At 39.3% G+C, this 17,096-nt stretch overlaps 1 protein-coding gene across 2 annotated transcripts in view; it reads right to left on the minus strand.

Moving 5' to 3' along the window:
• Positions 1-17,089, minus strand: part of anapc7 (anaphase promoting complex subunit 7) — a 41,042-nt gene extending 23,953 nt beyond the window's left edge. The window contains exons 1-7 of one of the 2 annotated variants that reach the window (XM_073065619.1): positions 16,716-17,089; positions 13,447-13,633; positions 5,969-6,088; positions 5,416-5,527; positions 2,961-3,114; positions 2,497-2,639; positions 1,392-1,509 (exon numbers count right to left, since the gene is read on the minus strand). In XM_073065619.1, the coding sequence (XP_072921720.1) occupies positions 1,392-1,509; positions 2,497-2,639; positions 2,961-3,114; positions 5,416-5,527; positions 5,969-6,088; positions 13,447-13,633; positions 16,716-16,816 (935 nt within the window). In that variant the 5' untranslated portion in view covers positions 16,817-17,089. Of the gene's footprint in view, positions 1-1,391; positions 1,510-2,496; positions 2,640-2,960; positions 3,115-5,415; positions 5,528-5,968; positions 6,089-13,446; positions 13,634-14,601; positions 14,693-16,715 lie in introns of those variants that run through there. The other variant, XM_073065620.1, reaches the window with a different exon arrangement.
• Between the last annotated feature and the right edge of the window lie 7 nt (positions 17,090-17,096).

Genomic DNA, 17,096 nt, shown 5'->3' on the forward strand with positions numbered 1-17,096 from the left:
TGATGGCCACAGGTAGGAATGACTTCCTATAACGCTCAGTGTTACATCTCGGTGGAATGAGTCTCTGGCTGAATGTACTCCTGTGCCTAACCAGTACATTATGGAGTGGATGGGAGTCATTGTCCAAGATGGCATGCAACTTGGACAGCATCCTCTTTTCAGATACCACCATCAGAGAGTCCAGTTCCACCCCCACAACATCACTGGCCTTCCGAATGAGTTTGTTGATTCTGTTGGTGTCTGCTACCCTCAGCCTGCTGCCCCAGCACACAACAGCAAACATGATAGCACTGGCCACCACAGACTTGTAGAACATCCTCAGCATCGTCTGGCAGATGTTAAAGGACCTCAGTCTCCTCAGGAATAGAGATGGCTCTGCCCCTTCTTGTAGACAGCCTCAGTGTTCTTTGACCAGTCGAGTTTATCGTCAATTCATATCCCCAGGTATCTGTAATCCTCCACCATGTCCACACTGACCCCTTGGATGGAAACAGGGGTCACTGCTGCTTTAGCCCTCCTCAGGTCCACCACCAGCTCCTTAGTCTTTTTCACATTAAGCTGCAGATGATTCTGCTCACACCATGTGACAAAGTTTCCCACCGTAGCCCTATACTCAGCCTCATCTCCCTTGCTGATGCATCCAACTACGGCAGAGTCATCAGAAAACTTCTGAAGATGGCAAGACTCTGCATTGTAGTTGAAGTCCGAGGTGTAGATGGTGAAGAGAAAGAGAGACAGGACAGTCCCCCGTGGAGCCCCAGTGCTGCTGACCACTCTGTCTGACACACAGTGAAGCAAGTGCATGTACTGAGGTCTGCCAGTCAGGTAATCAATAATCCATGACACCAGGGAAGCATCCACCTGCATCACTGTCAGCTTAGGAATGCTCTGTCTGTGTACGCACTACTATTCAGTTGGTTGGTGGTGGGGAGAGAGAGGGGTGGAGAGGGGGTTGGGGATGAGGATGAGGGGTGGAGGGGGGATGGTGATGAAGGTTGGAGAGGCTGGGTTAATCAGTCAAAATATAATTGGCAACTGGTTGTATTGAATGTAATTTGATGGTGTTGCAATAAAAATTAGCGATAAAAAAGCTGCAACTTGTTGAAAGTTTATTTAGGGTGGAGTTGAGGCTGAACATTAGGACATGGTCTTATGTAGCTCAGCTCCAACTCATAGATCAAGTGGAGCCAAGACTCTACCAAGATCTGCTCGGAAATGTAAAATCAGATCCCCATTTTTCATTCATCAAGAAAACCTTTACAAGCAAAGCACATGAAAATCTGTATAACAATGTTTCAGAACAAGATACATTATACTACTAACCAAAGTACTTATTTACCAGAAAGAATGGTTTCTTTCTTCCTGAAACAATTTAAAACTTTAATACCTACCCTGAGACAACCCAAGGTTCTGCATGCTGATCAGAGATGTTGAATAAACGACCACCTAAATTTTCAACATCTTCTAGTCGGCCCTCACCTGCCAGAAGATACCCATAGACATCCATTCCTAAAGTGAGGTAAAGATTTGAAAATATTAAACAGTTAACTATCTATATCATGTTCAGTCCTGACGGAGAGTCTCGACCCAAAACGTTGACTGTACTCTTTTCCATAGATACGGCCTGGCCTGCTGAGTTCCTCCAGCAATTTGTGTGTGTTACACCATGCTTGTTCAGCAATTTATTCCAGTTCTTCAAATTACTATATTGTAACAAATGCCCACTGGATATCCAAACTCTATTTCTACTTTTTTTAAGAATCAAGTCATCAGTCATAACACAAGGAAGTCTGCAGATGCTGCAAATCCAAAGCAACTCACAAAATGCTGGAGGAAATCAGCAGATCAGGCGCAGCATCTATGGAAATTAATAAAGTCAATATTTCAGGTTGAGACCTTTCTTCAAGACAGAAGGAAGGGGGAAGACGCTAGAAGAAAAAGGTGGGGGAGGGGAACATCAGTCACGACTTCTTCTGAGACCCAAGATTCAAGCACCATGTCAGAAACTAGGGTGGTAAATAGATAAAATTCTAAACTGACTTTTTTTTTGCATTGTCAAAGAAGTCACAAGTAGCAAGAGGTGCTACCTTTAGGATGAATTACTAAACAAAGATTCCATCTGTTCTGGGGTGGATGTAAATGATTCTATGGCACCGACTCAAAGAGCTGGGGATTTATTCCTGGCATTCTAGTCAATATTTATTTCTGAAACAATGTGTCTAAGGATTACCTGGTTATTGTCACATTGTTACTTCAGGAAGTGAACAGTGCAAATATAGTGGAAGTTTCCTAGATTACAATATTTAGGATGTGAAAGTCACTTCATAAATGCGAACATCTCTTTGAACATACAGTTAAATACCAGTGCAACCCTCAACAAATCTTCAAACATTTAGACATGCTTTTAATGCAAAATTTAGAACTACAGTTATTGAGCTAGTGATCATCTTGATCAACTGGAAAACTCATATTTGCATGAATTTCAATATTACTTACCCTTAATTATATATGGATCCAGCATCTGAGCTTGCTCAAACTTCAGGATGGCATTTTTGTTGTCACCCACCCTGAAATACAAGTCTGCTAGGCTTCCCATTAAATCCACATTATCCCTCAACAATGACTTCTTCTCCAAAGAGCTGTGGATAAAATGATCGTAGAAGTGTGCTGTTAATTACAGTGCAGAAATTAGAAGCCTGTCCATTATATTTACAAAAGCACCTTGCTAACGTACCACATTACTTCCTTCCAGAAATTATTTCATGGGCATGATCCTCAAAGTACAAGCAGACTACATTATGCCAACTTCCAAATGGTACCAATTCTTAATTGAAACAATAAATTAAAATAATTTTCCAGAACTGGAATGCCCTTTTTAAGTTGGGATATACATAAAACACCAACCAGGACAATAATGTTTTAATACACACATAAGTGGATAGTGCAAAACATCCCCTTACCAGATAGTATTGATTGCCCTGGTATTGTCACCAGTGTGAACAAAAGCATATGCCTTGATCCAAACAGATAACCAGTCCAGATTTGGAATGCTCTGAATCACATTGATAGTCAGAGACGCCACCTCTGCACCCTTCACTGAAAGAGACAGCAGACCTGTAGAAAAGGAAAGATTTATTAGTAATGTACAAGATGGATACTTCTTGCTTAATTATTTGAAGAGTCTTTGGGTATTCATTTTCTGAAACTTTTAAAAAGATTTTTTTTTCTACAGTAATCTCAAGATAACTTGTTTCTACTGGACTGAAGAACTCCTTTAGTTGACCTGACCTTTGAACTGAGTCTTATTTTACTCTCAAGATAGAAATACTTTCAAACATTAACTTTCCACTGTAGCTCTACTGGAAGAGAAACCTTGCATACCAGAGTGCACCCGAGCCCACACAATTCAGAAATAATAGCATTTTGGATTGATGTTGGGCAAGGGGTGCAAACTGTGGAGCTATGTGCCGATTCAGTGCTGGATGATTGCCACATACCTGGCAGACCAATGTGCAGCAAGAGGGGACAGGGGGTTTGCTTAAGTTCCCAGCATAGCAGCATCAACTGTAATGCCCCACTCTTCACATAAATGCTGTTAAGAACTCTTTCAGCACTGAATCTATTGGCTCTCTTGTTCCTGAAAACATATCCTGAGTACTAAATGAGGCGCCTGTAGAAATCAAATTTTGGGAGAAACAACAACACACAATAACAAGGTGGATACATTAAAATCGATAAGAAGCTCAAGCAAACCCACAGGGAACACAGACCAGACCAAACTGTGAAGGCCCATACATTCTGAAGGTTATACACACAATGACTGGCAAAAGAACAGATGTGACACAAGGAAAACATTTTTAAACAGTTAAGTGGTGGTTCCAGAATGTAATCTAGGGTTAGTAGTAGAAACAGAGTCCTACAGCACCAACACAGGTCCTTTGGCTCACCCTTTCCATACCAATCACTACATACTCATCCAGACAATCCCATCTACCAGCACTTAGTCCATAACTTCCTATGCCTTGGTCATTCAAGTGCTCTTCTAGATACTTATCAACTGTTGGGAGAACCACTGGTTCCACCACCCTCTCATTCCAAACTCTAATCATTCCTGAGGTGACAATATTTGTCCTTGTATCCTATCTAAACTTCTTATGCCTTATCATAAACCTACACACAATGGCTACTTTATTTTGTACACCTGCTCATTAATGCAAATATTTAATCAGCCAATCGTGTGGCAGCAACTCAATGCATAAAAGCACACAGACATGGTCAAGAAGTTCAATTGTTGTTCAGACCAAACATCAGAATGGGGGGGAAATGTGATCTAAATGATCAAAGGTGGAATGATTTTTGGTGCCAGAGTGGTTAGAGTATCTTAAACTCCTGACTTGCTGGGCTTATTATGCACAACATCCTCTACACTTCAGAGAATGGTGTGAAAAACAAAGTACATTCTGTGAGCAGCAATTCTTTTGGTGAAAACGCCTTGTTGATGAGAGAAGTCAGAGAAGAATGGCCAGACTAGTTCAAGCTGACAGGAAGGCAACAGTAACTCAAATAACTACATGTTGCAGAAGAGCATATCTAAAGTGGATGGGCTACAGCAGAAGGCCACAAACGTACACTCGCTGGCCACTTTCTCTCTCCGAATCTCTCCCCCCCCCACCTCCAGGGAAAACAAATCCAGTCCACCTGGTCTATCCTTATTACCAACACTCCATCCCATCCCAGGCAACATCCTGGGATTCTGGAACAAAAAAAATTGAAAAACCAGAAAGAAATCAGCAGGTCAAGCAGCATCTGTGAAGGCAAAAGATGCAAGCTGGCATTTCGTTAACAGAAGTTATTAATGTACGAATCAAATAGTAAAAGTTCTAGTACTTGATCCCCATGTTACTATGTCGGTTCAAATGAAGTGCTCAAAAAGGGCAAGTATCCAAAAGGAAAGAATTTACAGGGCTATGAGGAGAGGGAAGATAAGCATTACTAACCAATATGTTCTTACATTTGAGACTGTTAACACAGTAGGCTGATTAGCTTCCCTCCTTTTTGTATTGACTTCGTGATCAGGGTAAACTTGGATAGCTACTTTGCTTTCTTCAGAGGATCAAAAATTGATGCATATGTTCATTGTTTTCAAAATTACAAAAAAATCCCACAACAATTTGAGAATAAAATGGTTTTTGACGGAAAATATTTTCCCACTAAAAGATCACTGTTATATGATCTGGGAAAAGGTAATATGGCAACTCCCAATTTATGGAAAATAGACTCGGGGCAATAGTCCATAAAACAAGCAAAAAACTTATTGTTATGGTTTGCACCTATCCCACTTACTCAGTTGACTTTCTTGCTTGCTTGTTAAGTGTACATGTAAAAAAATCATGGCCCATTTAAAAAAAACCCTACCTAGTATTGCATCCATAGCCAGGGGACACTGTCGTAGAACTTCCTTATAGCTGGTTACAGCTGACCTCTCCTGCCCTGCTTTCTTATATAGATTGGCTAACATCATGTTAATCTGTATAATAGAGAAAAACACTCAGTAATATAAATTAATTTACAATTCAGAATAATTTCAAGTCAAGCCATGCAAAGAAAGCATGGGGAAAAAAATTACTAACATTCTAAAAATCTAATACAAGATTATTGGTTCAAAAACAGGGAACCAAATCAATTTCAAACTTTAAAGTCTTTTTTTAAAAAAAAATGAATTAAAATATATAAGTGTAAAATTATTCCTTACCAAAAATGGCTGTTTTAGTAAAAACAATTGTAGTTCTAAACTAAGTACATAATTTAAAATATTCACACTACACAGAGAAAGCATTTCAATTTAAACAACATTAAATGAAAAATTAATCTACATTGAAAATAATTAGTAAATGGGGGGAAATTCTGTTTGTAACATTTTACTCAATTTGCACAAACTTCATATTAAAAAAAACTAATCAATGTCAACCTTTGGAGTGCGCTGCCTGGTAGGAATAGTGTCCAAGATTGCAACTGCATCCCTTTCTTGACGCAGCATTGTATAACATTCAGCCATTTTATATTTGACTTCAATCTCTGAAGGTAGACACTAGAATACAAATAAGAATGTTATACACAATTCATTCATACTTTTATAATTTTACAAGTTTTCTAGCTATTAGTCAGTGGCCACTTCTATTAGATACAGGAGCGCAACCCCTTGTGGCTATAGTCCATCCACCTCAAGGTTTGACAAGCTGTGCTCTTCAGCACCTCTCTGTTGTAACACTTGTTTATTTGAGTTACTAGTCACTTTCCTCTCAGGTCGAACCAATCTCTTTTGATCCCTCTCATTTACAACGCATTTTTGCTGACAGAACTGTTGCCTACTGGATGTTTTCCGAGATACTCAAACCACCCCATCTGGCAATAATCATTCCACAGTCAAAGTCACTTCAATCACGTTTCTTTCCCATTTTCGGTCTGAATGACATCTGAACCTCTTGACCATGTCTGTATGCTTTTATGCACTGAGTTGCTGCCACACAATTGGCTGATTAGATATTTGCATTAGCAAGCAGGTGTACAGGTGTACCTAATAAAGGAGCCACTGAGGATGCATAAAATGCAGTAGACATTATTGACATAATGTGACTGCTCTTATTCCTATGATACTCACTTTGTGTACAATTATAAATAGCTATTGTCACAATTTCCATTTTCATATTCGCCAAGCTCCTTATTCAAAGGAACATATGAAAATGGAGGGGTGAAAAACGTGAGTGTCCAGCATATCAGAATGGGATTTCTAGTTCACACAATATAACAGCAGCAAGTCCATTTAATAAACCTCAGTTTACTGTATGGCAGGTGCAGCACAGGCAAAGATAGTCTTTAAAGCGAGACTGTTAGAGACACCTCTGCTTACTATAGACCAGGTAGTCTGCTGCAGTGTGTACATGAGCCAAGTGAGTGAGGCCTCTGTCGTGAGACTTTTCCTAAAGCATAGTGTCACAGGGAGTGTCACAGATGAGATAACAGAAGGAAATGCAACAAACCCAACAACTAAGATTCTATTCACTTCACTAACTTCAAAATATCATCAGGTGTCCAGTCATAGCTTTGATTGATTTTAACACCTCAAATCTAAATGGCTATTGATCTTGCAAGTTATGAATTCAAATGCATACTATTTAAATAATCAATATCCATAGCTGATAAGCCAATTCTGTATAAAAATAGCAGTTTTCTGTTCATACTTCAGAGCAGTGTGGGTGACAGGGGCTCATGGCGTTCTCCTTGTGCCCAAGTAAAATAAAAGGAATGCTTGAGTTGTAAGAGTGCATGTGTCTGGGCCCAGTTATTTTAGTTAATACATTTTATTATCTGTGACGACAGTTACTTCAACAACTGCCAACACCATGACAGCATTTGTATAAATGGGCTTTTAAGATGAAAAGCTCCACCATATGATGCCAACACAATTTAACCTATATGGTTTCATTTATTGTCATGATCTGCACACATAAAACAAAAGCAATTTGAGGCAAGTGGACCAGAATTTTGCAAGTAATGTCTATCAATACTGTATATGTATTTTCCATATATATCCATTGGAAATCATGAATTTCTAAAAATTTCTAAAGTAGTTAAAGTTTTATTTACATTTTATTACTCCCTTGTCAGTCTAGAGTAACACCAGGATGCAGTGTGCCCTCAAACTGACATAGGGTGTGAACTATTAGTGATAGGGACTACAATTAGCTCTGCACATTAGAAAATGAGCAGCAATTCCTCTCCTCAGCTTTACAGTGACCCCTGGTGGAAATTTGCATTCAATATCAGGGAAGAGGGAGGGAGAGAGGGGAAAAAAAAAATCAGGCTTGATAATAAATTCAGGTGGTTCCCGTTTTTCGAACATTCGCTTTATGACAGCTCGGTGTTATGAAAGACCTACATTAGTACCTGTTTTCGCTAACCAAAGAGGATTTTCGCTTTTACAAGAAAAAGACACCCGCTTTATACATGTGTTTACCCTGAGAAAGATTACCATGACCGTGAAGCCTTGTGCGGGCAGTTGTGTGCGCGTGCGTGCCAATTTTTTTTCCTCCAAATTGATTTTGGCTCACTGTCTTCCTGATTTTGGTAAGTGAAACTACACCGTACATACAATATTTCTACTTTATATAGGCTTATCATATCATTCTCACTTTTACCATATGTTTGTGCTATTTTAAGTTTTATGTGTTATTTGGTTTGATTTGGTAGGTTATTTTTTTGGGTCTGGGAATGCTCAAAAATTTTCCCATATAAATTAATGGCAATTGCTTCTTCGCTTTACAACATTTCAGCTTACAAACGATTTCATAGGAAGACTCAACCTTCGGATAGCGGGGGAAATCTGTATGGTTCACTTGCTCCACAAATGAAAAATGGTCACCTCAGCAATTACTATAGGCCTGCTAGAAAGTCACAGCATGTTATAATTATAATCTTTATATTTTCTGTATTATATGGTTTACTTTGTTAATACAGGGGCACAGTAGCACAGAGGTTAGGAGAACTGTACTTCAAGCCAAACATTAAATAAGAGTTCAATATATTGGGCAATTTATAGTCATCATCAAAAATTCATCTTGTTTCACTCTTCAACACTCAAGTGAGTTCAGCATTAAACACGATCATACTCTTAGTAATCAACACACACCAAAACCTGGACCTCTGTACTTCCCTCTGCAACTAGATCCTTGACTTCCTCATCATAGTTAATGCAGATCAGAAATAACATCTCGCTGGCAATCAACACAGTCACACCTCAATGATATGTGCTTTGCCCACTGCTCTATTCTCTCTACACCAAGGGTTCTCAACCTTTTTTATGCCATGGACCAATAGCACTAAGCAAGAGCACAGCTCAAAAAACATTTACAGTGCCTATAAAAAGTATTCACCTCCCCCCCCGGGAAGTTTTCATGTTTTATTGTTTTACAACATCGAATCACAGTGGATTTAATTTGCCTTTTTCGACACTGATCAACAGAAAAACTCACGTCAAAGTGAAAACAGATTTCTACAAAGTGATACGGCTATTGTTGGCAGAATTTTAAATGGTGATGAGGAGGTTGTTAGGAGTGAGATTGTTCAGTTGGTTGGATGGTGTTGCAACAATAACTCCGCACTCAACGTCAGTAAAACCAAGGAATTGATTGCAGACTTTAGTAAGGGGAAGTTGAGGGAACACGTACCAGTCCTCATCAAGGGATCGGAAGTGGAAAGGGTGAGCAGGTTCACATTCCTGGATGTCAATGTCTCTGAAGATCTATTCTGGACCCAACATACTGATGCATTTACAAAGAAATAAGACACAACTGTGTCTATATTTCATTAGATGTTTCAGGAGACTGTAGAGAGGTGTGTCACCAAAAAGTCTCACAAATTTCTACAGATGTACCGTGGAGAGCATTCTAACTGGTTGCATCACCATCTGGTATAGATGGGCCACTGCACAGGATCAGAAAAAGCTGCCCAAAGTTGCAAACTCAGCCACCTCCATCACGGGCACTGGACTCCCCAGCATCCAGGACATCTTCAAAAGACAGATTCTGCCATTAAGGACCCCACCACCCAGGACATGCCATCTTCTCACTGCTACCATCAAGGAGGTGGTACAGGAGCCTACAGACACACAGTCAATGTTTTAGGAACAACTTCTTCCCCTTTGCGATCAGATTTCTGAATGGACAATGAACCCATACCTCACAATTGTTTTTGCTTTCGTGTTACACTACTTATTATACACATGATATGTATAATTAAATATGTAGTAGAACAAAGGGATCTGGAATACAGGTCCATAATTCATTGAATGGGATCACAGATAGATAGGGTTGTAAAGAAAGCTTTTGGTACTTTGGCCTTGGGATATTGTGTTGAAGTTGTAGAAGATATTTGTGAGGCCTAATTTGGAGTACTGTGCGCAGCTTCCGTCACCTACCTACAGGAAAGATGTTAACAAAGTTGAAAGAGCACAGAGAAAATTTACAAGGATGTTGCCGGGTCTGGAGGACCTGAGTTATAAGGAAAGAGTGTATTCTTTAGAACTTAGAAGATTGAGAGGAGATTTGAAAGAGTTATACAAAATTATGAGTAGTATAGATGGAGTAAATGCAAGCAGGCTTTTACCACTGAGGTTGGGTGGGTCTAAACCGGAGATCATGGGTTAAAGGTAAAAAGTGAGAAGTTTAAGAGGAACAGGAGGGAAATTTTCTTCATTGAGAGTCGTGAAAGTGTGGAGTGAGGTGGAATGAGCACAAGTGGTGCATGTGAGCTTGATTTCAAAGTTTAACAGAAGTTTGGATAGATACATGTATAGTAAAGATATGGAAGCCAATGGTCCCGGTACAGGTTGATGGGAGTAGGTAGCTTAAATGGTTTTGGTTTGGACTAGATGGGTCCAATGGGCCTGCTTTTGTGTTGTACCTCTCTAGGACTCTATGACCCACACACATACACTGTCCTTTCACTCCAGCTTCCAGTGAACTCAGGCCTGCAAATACGGGGCTTCGACATCACCAGCAACCTCGCAAATTCAGTTCCAACCAACAAGTCTTGACTTCTAGACTTCTGATTCTGGGCCTCGACTCTCAGCATCGATCCAGGACACGCAATCATCGAACACCAGGCCTCGAACTCCCGATTCACAAATCCAAACAGTCATTGGAACTTGTTCTTCCTGTCCGCACAGAACTCCAACTCCAGAACTTGCCGTCCACGTCGCTGATATTCAAACACAGAGTGGAGGCTTAGACTCTGGTCTGACCTGTCATTGCTCTAAATCCCTATTCTTAAACCCTAAAACCCTAACCTCCCTCTCTGTCATCAAAACCATCCTTACGAATCTCAAAATCAATTAAAGATTAAACAATTAAACAAGTAAAAACACAACTAAATCTTAGCTATGACTCAACTGAGATCAAGGAGGGTACTTCATGCCCATCAAGTCTATGAGCTCAGAGAGGAATCCCATTCCCACAATTATTCCTCTACAACCTATGCTCCCCTAAATGCTCACCTACTTATACCAAGGATAGATTACAGTAACCAAAGTACAAACCAATCACGTTTTTGGGATGTGTATTGACACAGACTGGAAAATGCACCCAGTCACAGCAAAAACATGGCAACTCCGCATTAACAACATTGAAAAATCAGGATAAAAACCAGGTCGATGAAATGAACACAGGAACAATAGCTACTATGATGTTGTCCTTTAATAAATAAATTTCAAAATGTTAGGGAATGAATAAAGGACCTGTTCATGGTCTGAGGCATTACGATGATTCTTTCCTTACTTATGAGTACACAGTGGATTCCGGTTAATTGGACCGTTAATCAGGGCAGCCACTTTGGGACAACGCTTAAAGAACAAAAACTAATTGAGAAAATAGCCCCAATTCCCTTTGTTTATTTTGGACACTATGCTGCTTAATTGGGGCAGGAGACTATTGCTGAACAATTTCTAACTAGCACATGCACTTGTGTGGCCGTTAGAAACTAAACCGTGCTTAAGAGTGAAGAGTTTTTAAAATGGCATCAGCTGTATGTGCTTGTGTTTAAAAGTGATTTTTGTTACTGACAGTTGCTGAGTGATAAGCAGCAAGATAATTCATTACTGCTTTCCTCATTTCGGTTTCAAGCATTCAGGCTTGGACATGCCAGAAATGGCTGGAAGTGAAAATTCTTCAACAAGTTAGGTACCATGATGAATTTGAAGGTATCGACAATCGTCTTGGATGTTACTAAGTAAGTTGGAACAGGTACATCCAGTATTATTTAGTGTCAGTTAGTCAAACGTTTGTCTTAGTATATAGTATATATTTTAACTTTCTATGCATATAAAACGCTTAAGAATGTATGTTTTAGTGCCGGGCTCAGGAACCCAATCCAGTGACAGACCGCTCCCGAGTGCGCTCTCCATCCGTGCTGAGTTGATGTGGTGGATCAAAAACCCAAAACCCAATAATTAAACCACTCTGTTATTTAGTAATAATTGTAGCATTCATCAGGGCAGGGCCTTTCTCACTTTATCCTTTAAAATTATTTCGATTGTTGACCGATGTAGTCTAACGCTTTTCCAATGACTGATGGCATTCCACCTCTTTCCGATTGCTTTATTATTTCCACTTTATTTTCAATTGTGACAGTGATTATCTTTGTAAACAGAAACATTGTGGATTCAGAGCCCTACCGCTGGGTCCTAAGGTCCACCGCATTGAGACAGGGTGAATAAGGGACTTGAGCATCCGCGAATTTTGGTATCCGCGAGGGGTCCCGGAACCAATCCCTCGTGGATAAGGAGGACTGACTATTGTACTCTGCAATACTACTGTAGTAGTATTGAGTGTTCTAATTTGTTCTGTTTCATTTAAATACATCATTTGTTAATCAATTAAACAGTAGTTTGTGTTTCTTTTATACCTTTTTAACTATTTCAATGAAGCCAAGGCTAATTGGGGCAGCCACTTAATTCGGCCAAAATTTACTGGTTCTGATGTGTCCTAATTAACCAGAATCCACTGTATTTTCATAGAAAAAATTCTTGCAAATATAAAAAATAAATTAATATCAATTTCCAATTATAATTGAATTGAATTTCGGTTTATCGTCATTTAGAAACCACAACTGCAATGCAGTTAAAAAATGAAACAACGTTCCTCCAGAATTATATTACAAAAGCACACGACAAAACAGACTACACCAGAAAATCTAATAACGTTTGGCAATCTCCAAATTAGCACTATTCTGACCATTATGCATATTTCCTGGCTAGAATGCATGATACCAGCTTGTAGTTTCTCTATGCTGATCTTTTAAATTAAGCAAATGTTACATCTTCATTGCACACCTGATTAGTAATAAAAATTTGCCTTTATTTTATATTTTAAGTATTTTCATTTAATATTCTCCATTCAAAAAGGCTTGCATTTATGTTAACTTTCATACCCCCAGAGTTGTTAAAGATCGTTTTCTCAGTTTGTTTCACCAAAGATCACAGAATCAAGTCTCAAGCAAGATGTTACATGAAGTCCGCCTACAAGAAAGGTTACCACAGTGAACTCCATTCATAAAGTTTGAAACAGTACTTGCAGTTCCAAATGCAATAACCAATCTCAAATTAAATAATCATTAATGGAAGGGAATTAGTTGTTCAAAAATATAGAGGATATTTTGTTACCAATACAGAAAACATCATTCCTTAACACACACCATTTTAATGTACAATTGTTATCATTGAACTGGTAGCCATTTCAAATAGTAATCAGCAGTTTTCATGGATCAATGTCTTTCTGTTCATGCCCCTAACACTGAACCTACCTTGATTTTTCTCGTTATACGTATCAAAAGTATCTTTTTCTCAAACATAAAGTCATCATAAATCTTTTAAAATTATTGTTCTTTACACACTACCTGTGTTTGTGGTGTTGAAGGGGTGCTCCCACCAGCTGGTCTTACTTTGGTAGTTTTAGTTAGTGCCTTCTTCTGCTGCAAAGCGATTTTGTATTTAGATTCAGCATTGCGATATTCCTTATCATGAAAAAGAGAATCTGCATGGTAGACAAGTAGCTGGTATTTCTGCACTGGCGAGAAGAATTCTCTAAAAAAAACAAAGAAATTAGTGAATATCCAAAACTTCCTCCAAACTTCATTGACACTTTTGATATCCCATGAAGAAGACAGATGCTAACCAAGATCATAAGCACGTACAATCACAGATGCTCCCAGATATGCAAAATATTTTCTCAAATCCAATTCATTTCAAATAAAAAATAGAATTTGGCACAATTTTGTAAACATTAGCTTCAACAGCCTAGCACACCCAAATTCAGAATGTGCAATGGACAAATAAATGGGAAAAAAAGCACAAAATAGTATATTCTAATTGTTGATCACGATACTAAAGCCAGCAATACAAGTAAAGATTGATCAATTCACTAGACTCGAACAATGTAGTGCTGTTTTAATGGGCATTTATTCATGCCTGTTCATTCATGGTCCCATAATGAACTCCAGGATTCCTATGAAACAAGATTTACATAAAATCAAATACTTGCTTCCTTTCATTTAGAAGTGACAATCCAGAACTGGAGCTTTGAGTGATTTTTCAGGGCAAGTTTTACACAAAGATAAAAATATGCTTTAATTTTGAGATAATTGTCATGTTTTTAATCTCACTAATATAGGATGGGTACATACATTAGCTAAAGACTGCTTCAATAGAAAGGAGTGGAGAAATCATCATAGTAAAGATTAACAAACATAAAGCTTTTAGTGTTCTTATACCAATTTTTAAAGCCCCCAAAATGGCAGTGAAATCAAAGGACAGAACCAGCATATGCGGAAGTCCAGACTGGTTCTTCAAATTGGAAGGAGATTATGATTTCAGTTTCCCATCACACAGGCATGAAATCTGATCCTCGGTCCTTGATTTGAATAAATTGTAGGAAAGATGCAGTAAACCATTAACTCGGTGTTAGATAATGTAATTGTATAACCACTTGGGGAATTTGGCTATCAGGAATTTCTCATCATGGAACCAGAATATAGGGGGCCTACTTCACTAACCTGATTGTGTCTTTTCAGTAGAAGACCAGATTGATGGTAGTCCTGTATATCTTGGTTTCCAATAAGTGTTCCGATAGAGCTATTGGAAAGAATTAAACCATATGGGAATGACAGGACATTTAATGCTAAATAGGTAACTATCTGAAATACTTTGAGAGGGTGGCTATTAAGAAACAGAAACAAATGACTTGTATTTGTGAAAAAGGGAGCACAAAATTCTAGCTAAGACCACAGCTATATATATTTTTTATTAGTGGCTTAAGAAGTCCAAAATGAAACTATTCTAGATTTGCTTGTGATATTAAAATGTCAGTAATTTAGGCTAAATCAAAACATCACAGAATATTTTGGACAAGAGAACGTATTGGACCCATTGGCTTAAATAAAATCAGTGACTTGAGGAATGGACAGCTCAAAACGTTTAAAATATGCAAATGCATTTATTAAAGGCAACATATTACGCAACAAACTGGAGGTAATAGCATTTCAAGAGATTACATGTTTGATTTAGCTACACGGAAAACAATGACATTTGTTAGTTATGGTTTAACGAATAACTGATTTGCAGCAGATACTTTTATTTCTTCTTAGGAGTCCTCTGGAGTTCAGGATTACTTGTCTTCACTTTAGTTTTATTGTTTTGAGGGTTCTTGGAAGCCAACAGGGAACAGTAGACACTTCTTTTTAATGGGGTTAATGGGACGAAGAGGCGGATAGTTGATGAAATGTTCCACTCCTTATTAGGATCCTATGTGCTCCCTGATCCATGGACTCAAACTTCTCAATAGCTTCCTTAATGATACTTCTCTGACCTCTCCATGGGTCAGAGAGATTCCCACGAGTCAGTGGGCATACTGCATTCCTTCAAGGTCAGTATACAAGACTTTGATAAATCAATCATTGGAACAATATCGAAGATCCGGTTCCTGCAAACAGTGAATAATACAGAGAAACTAGAAAAGATGCAGGGATCTTCAACTCAAGGACAGCCAGCCTAGAATCATAAGCACAGAATGCTTTGTAAACAGTGTTTTTTTTAAAAATATATATAAGACTGTAAAGCTGAATGAATTACTTAAGCAGTCATGGTATACAGAGGAATGTAAATAAAATCCACAGGTAAACATGACAGATGGCTTTCTATGTTTGTCATCATATTTGAAGAGCAATTCCTCTGATAAAGCAGCACTCATATTAAGAAAAACTCTTAAGCAAAGGAAACATTCCAGAGGATTGGAAGGGTGGGGTGGGGGAGACACAAATGTTAAAAAAAATGACAAAGCCTAATCAGACAAAAATAAAGGTTTTTCTGGTGGAACATGGAAATAGAAAGAAGTGGCTTGGACTACTTATTTAGAGAAGAAATTTAAGGGGTCAGGACTACTTAATATGCCACCAAAGTCGATGATAGCGAGTACAAAAAGGAATCTTAAGGCCAGGAGAGACGTGTAGACAACATATCCAATATGCCGGCGTAATCAAACAATGAATATAACTCAGATTACACGTTTATATCTTCCTTTGTAAATTTCAAATCTAATTCCCACAGCCAATGTTTACGCATTAGAGAAACTTGAATTCACCCTAATTGAGAGGCGACAGTACTACAAGGTCTAGAACACTTAAATATAGAGACTTACAACTGCTACGCCTCAAACTTGCAAGACAGAGATAATAGTAGCGCTTGTGAGACAGATCTCCGTACGATAAACCTTGTTAAACTCTACTCATTACAAAGGTTCTAAAGCGCTGTGGGAACTCGGGCAGTAACTAAAGAGGAAAAAGATCAGTCGTCAACATTCCGGATCGAAGACTGTCCAGATGAAGGTCGCGGACTATCCGTTTCCCTCCACAAATACTGCCTGACCCACTGAGTTCTTCCAGCTCCAAATCCCAGCATCAGCAGTTTCTTGCGTCTCCATAACAACGGCATATTTAACCTGGAATGTCAACTTTAGTTAGGTGAGAAATGTTGAAGAAAGGAAGGATGTTACATTTTGGTTTCAGTGGGGGGGAAAAAAGTCACACGTTAAATCTAGGGAAGGCAAGAACCCGAAGGAAAGTTCTGAGGAAGACAGGTAAGGGGGCGAGGAAGCTTTCCAGTTACCACTTACGGGTTGTTGTCGCTCATGGTCAGCAACAAACTGCTAAGTAATCTGACGTTGGAGTAGAGGCCAGCAGCCACCATGTCCCGGACGTGGTCGATAACGTTCATTTTGAACCCCACAGCGCTCAGCCCGATCTCAAACCTCTGGACGTGGACGGCACCTCAAAAATGGCGCTGTGGGCCTCCGCCATTGCGGGGCAGCCGGCCCGCGCCTGACAGATTCACCACGCGCGCCTGAGGGAAGAGGGAGCCCGCTCAAAGGCAACGCTTGCGGTGGGTCAGGAAAAATGTTTAATAATTAAAGTGCGCAGTGCGTCCGGTGCACGGGTCACGACTGCGGGAGGTGGGCCGCTGAGGCGGCGCGGCGCGGGCAGCTGGGCGGGGACGC

Source organism: Hemitrygon akajei, chromosome 14 (genome assembly GCF_048418815.1).
Source record: "Hemitrygon akajei chromosome 14, sHemAka1.3, whole genome shotgun sequence".
NCBI lineage: Eukaryota > Metazoa > Chordata > Chondrichthyes > Myliobatiformes > Dasyatidae > Hemitrygon > Hemitrygon akajei.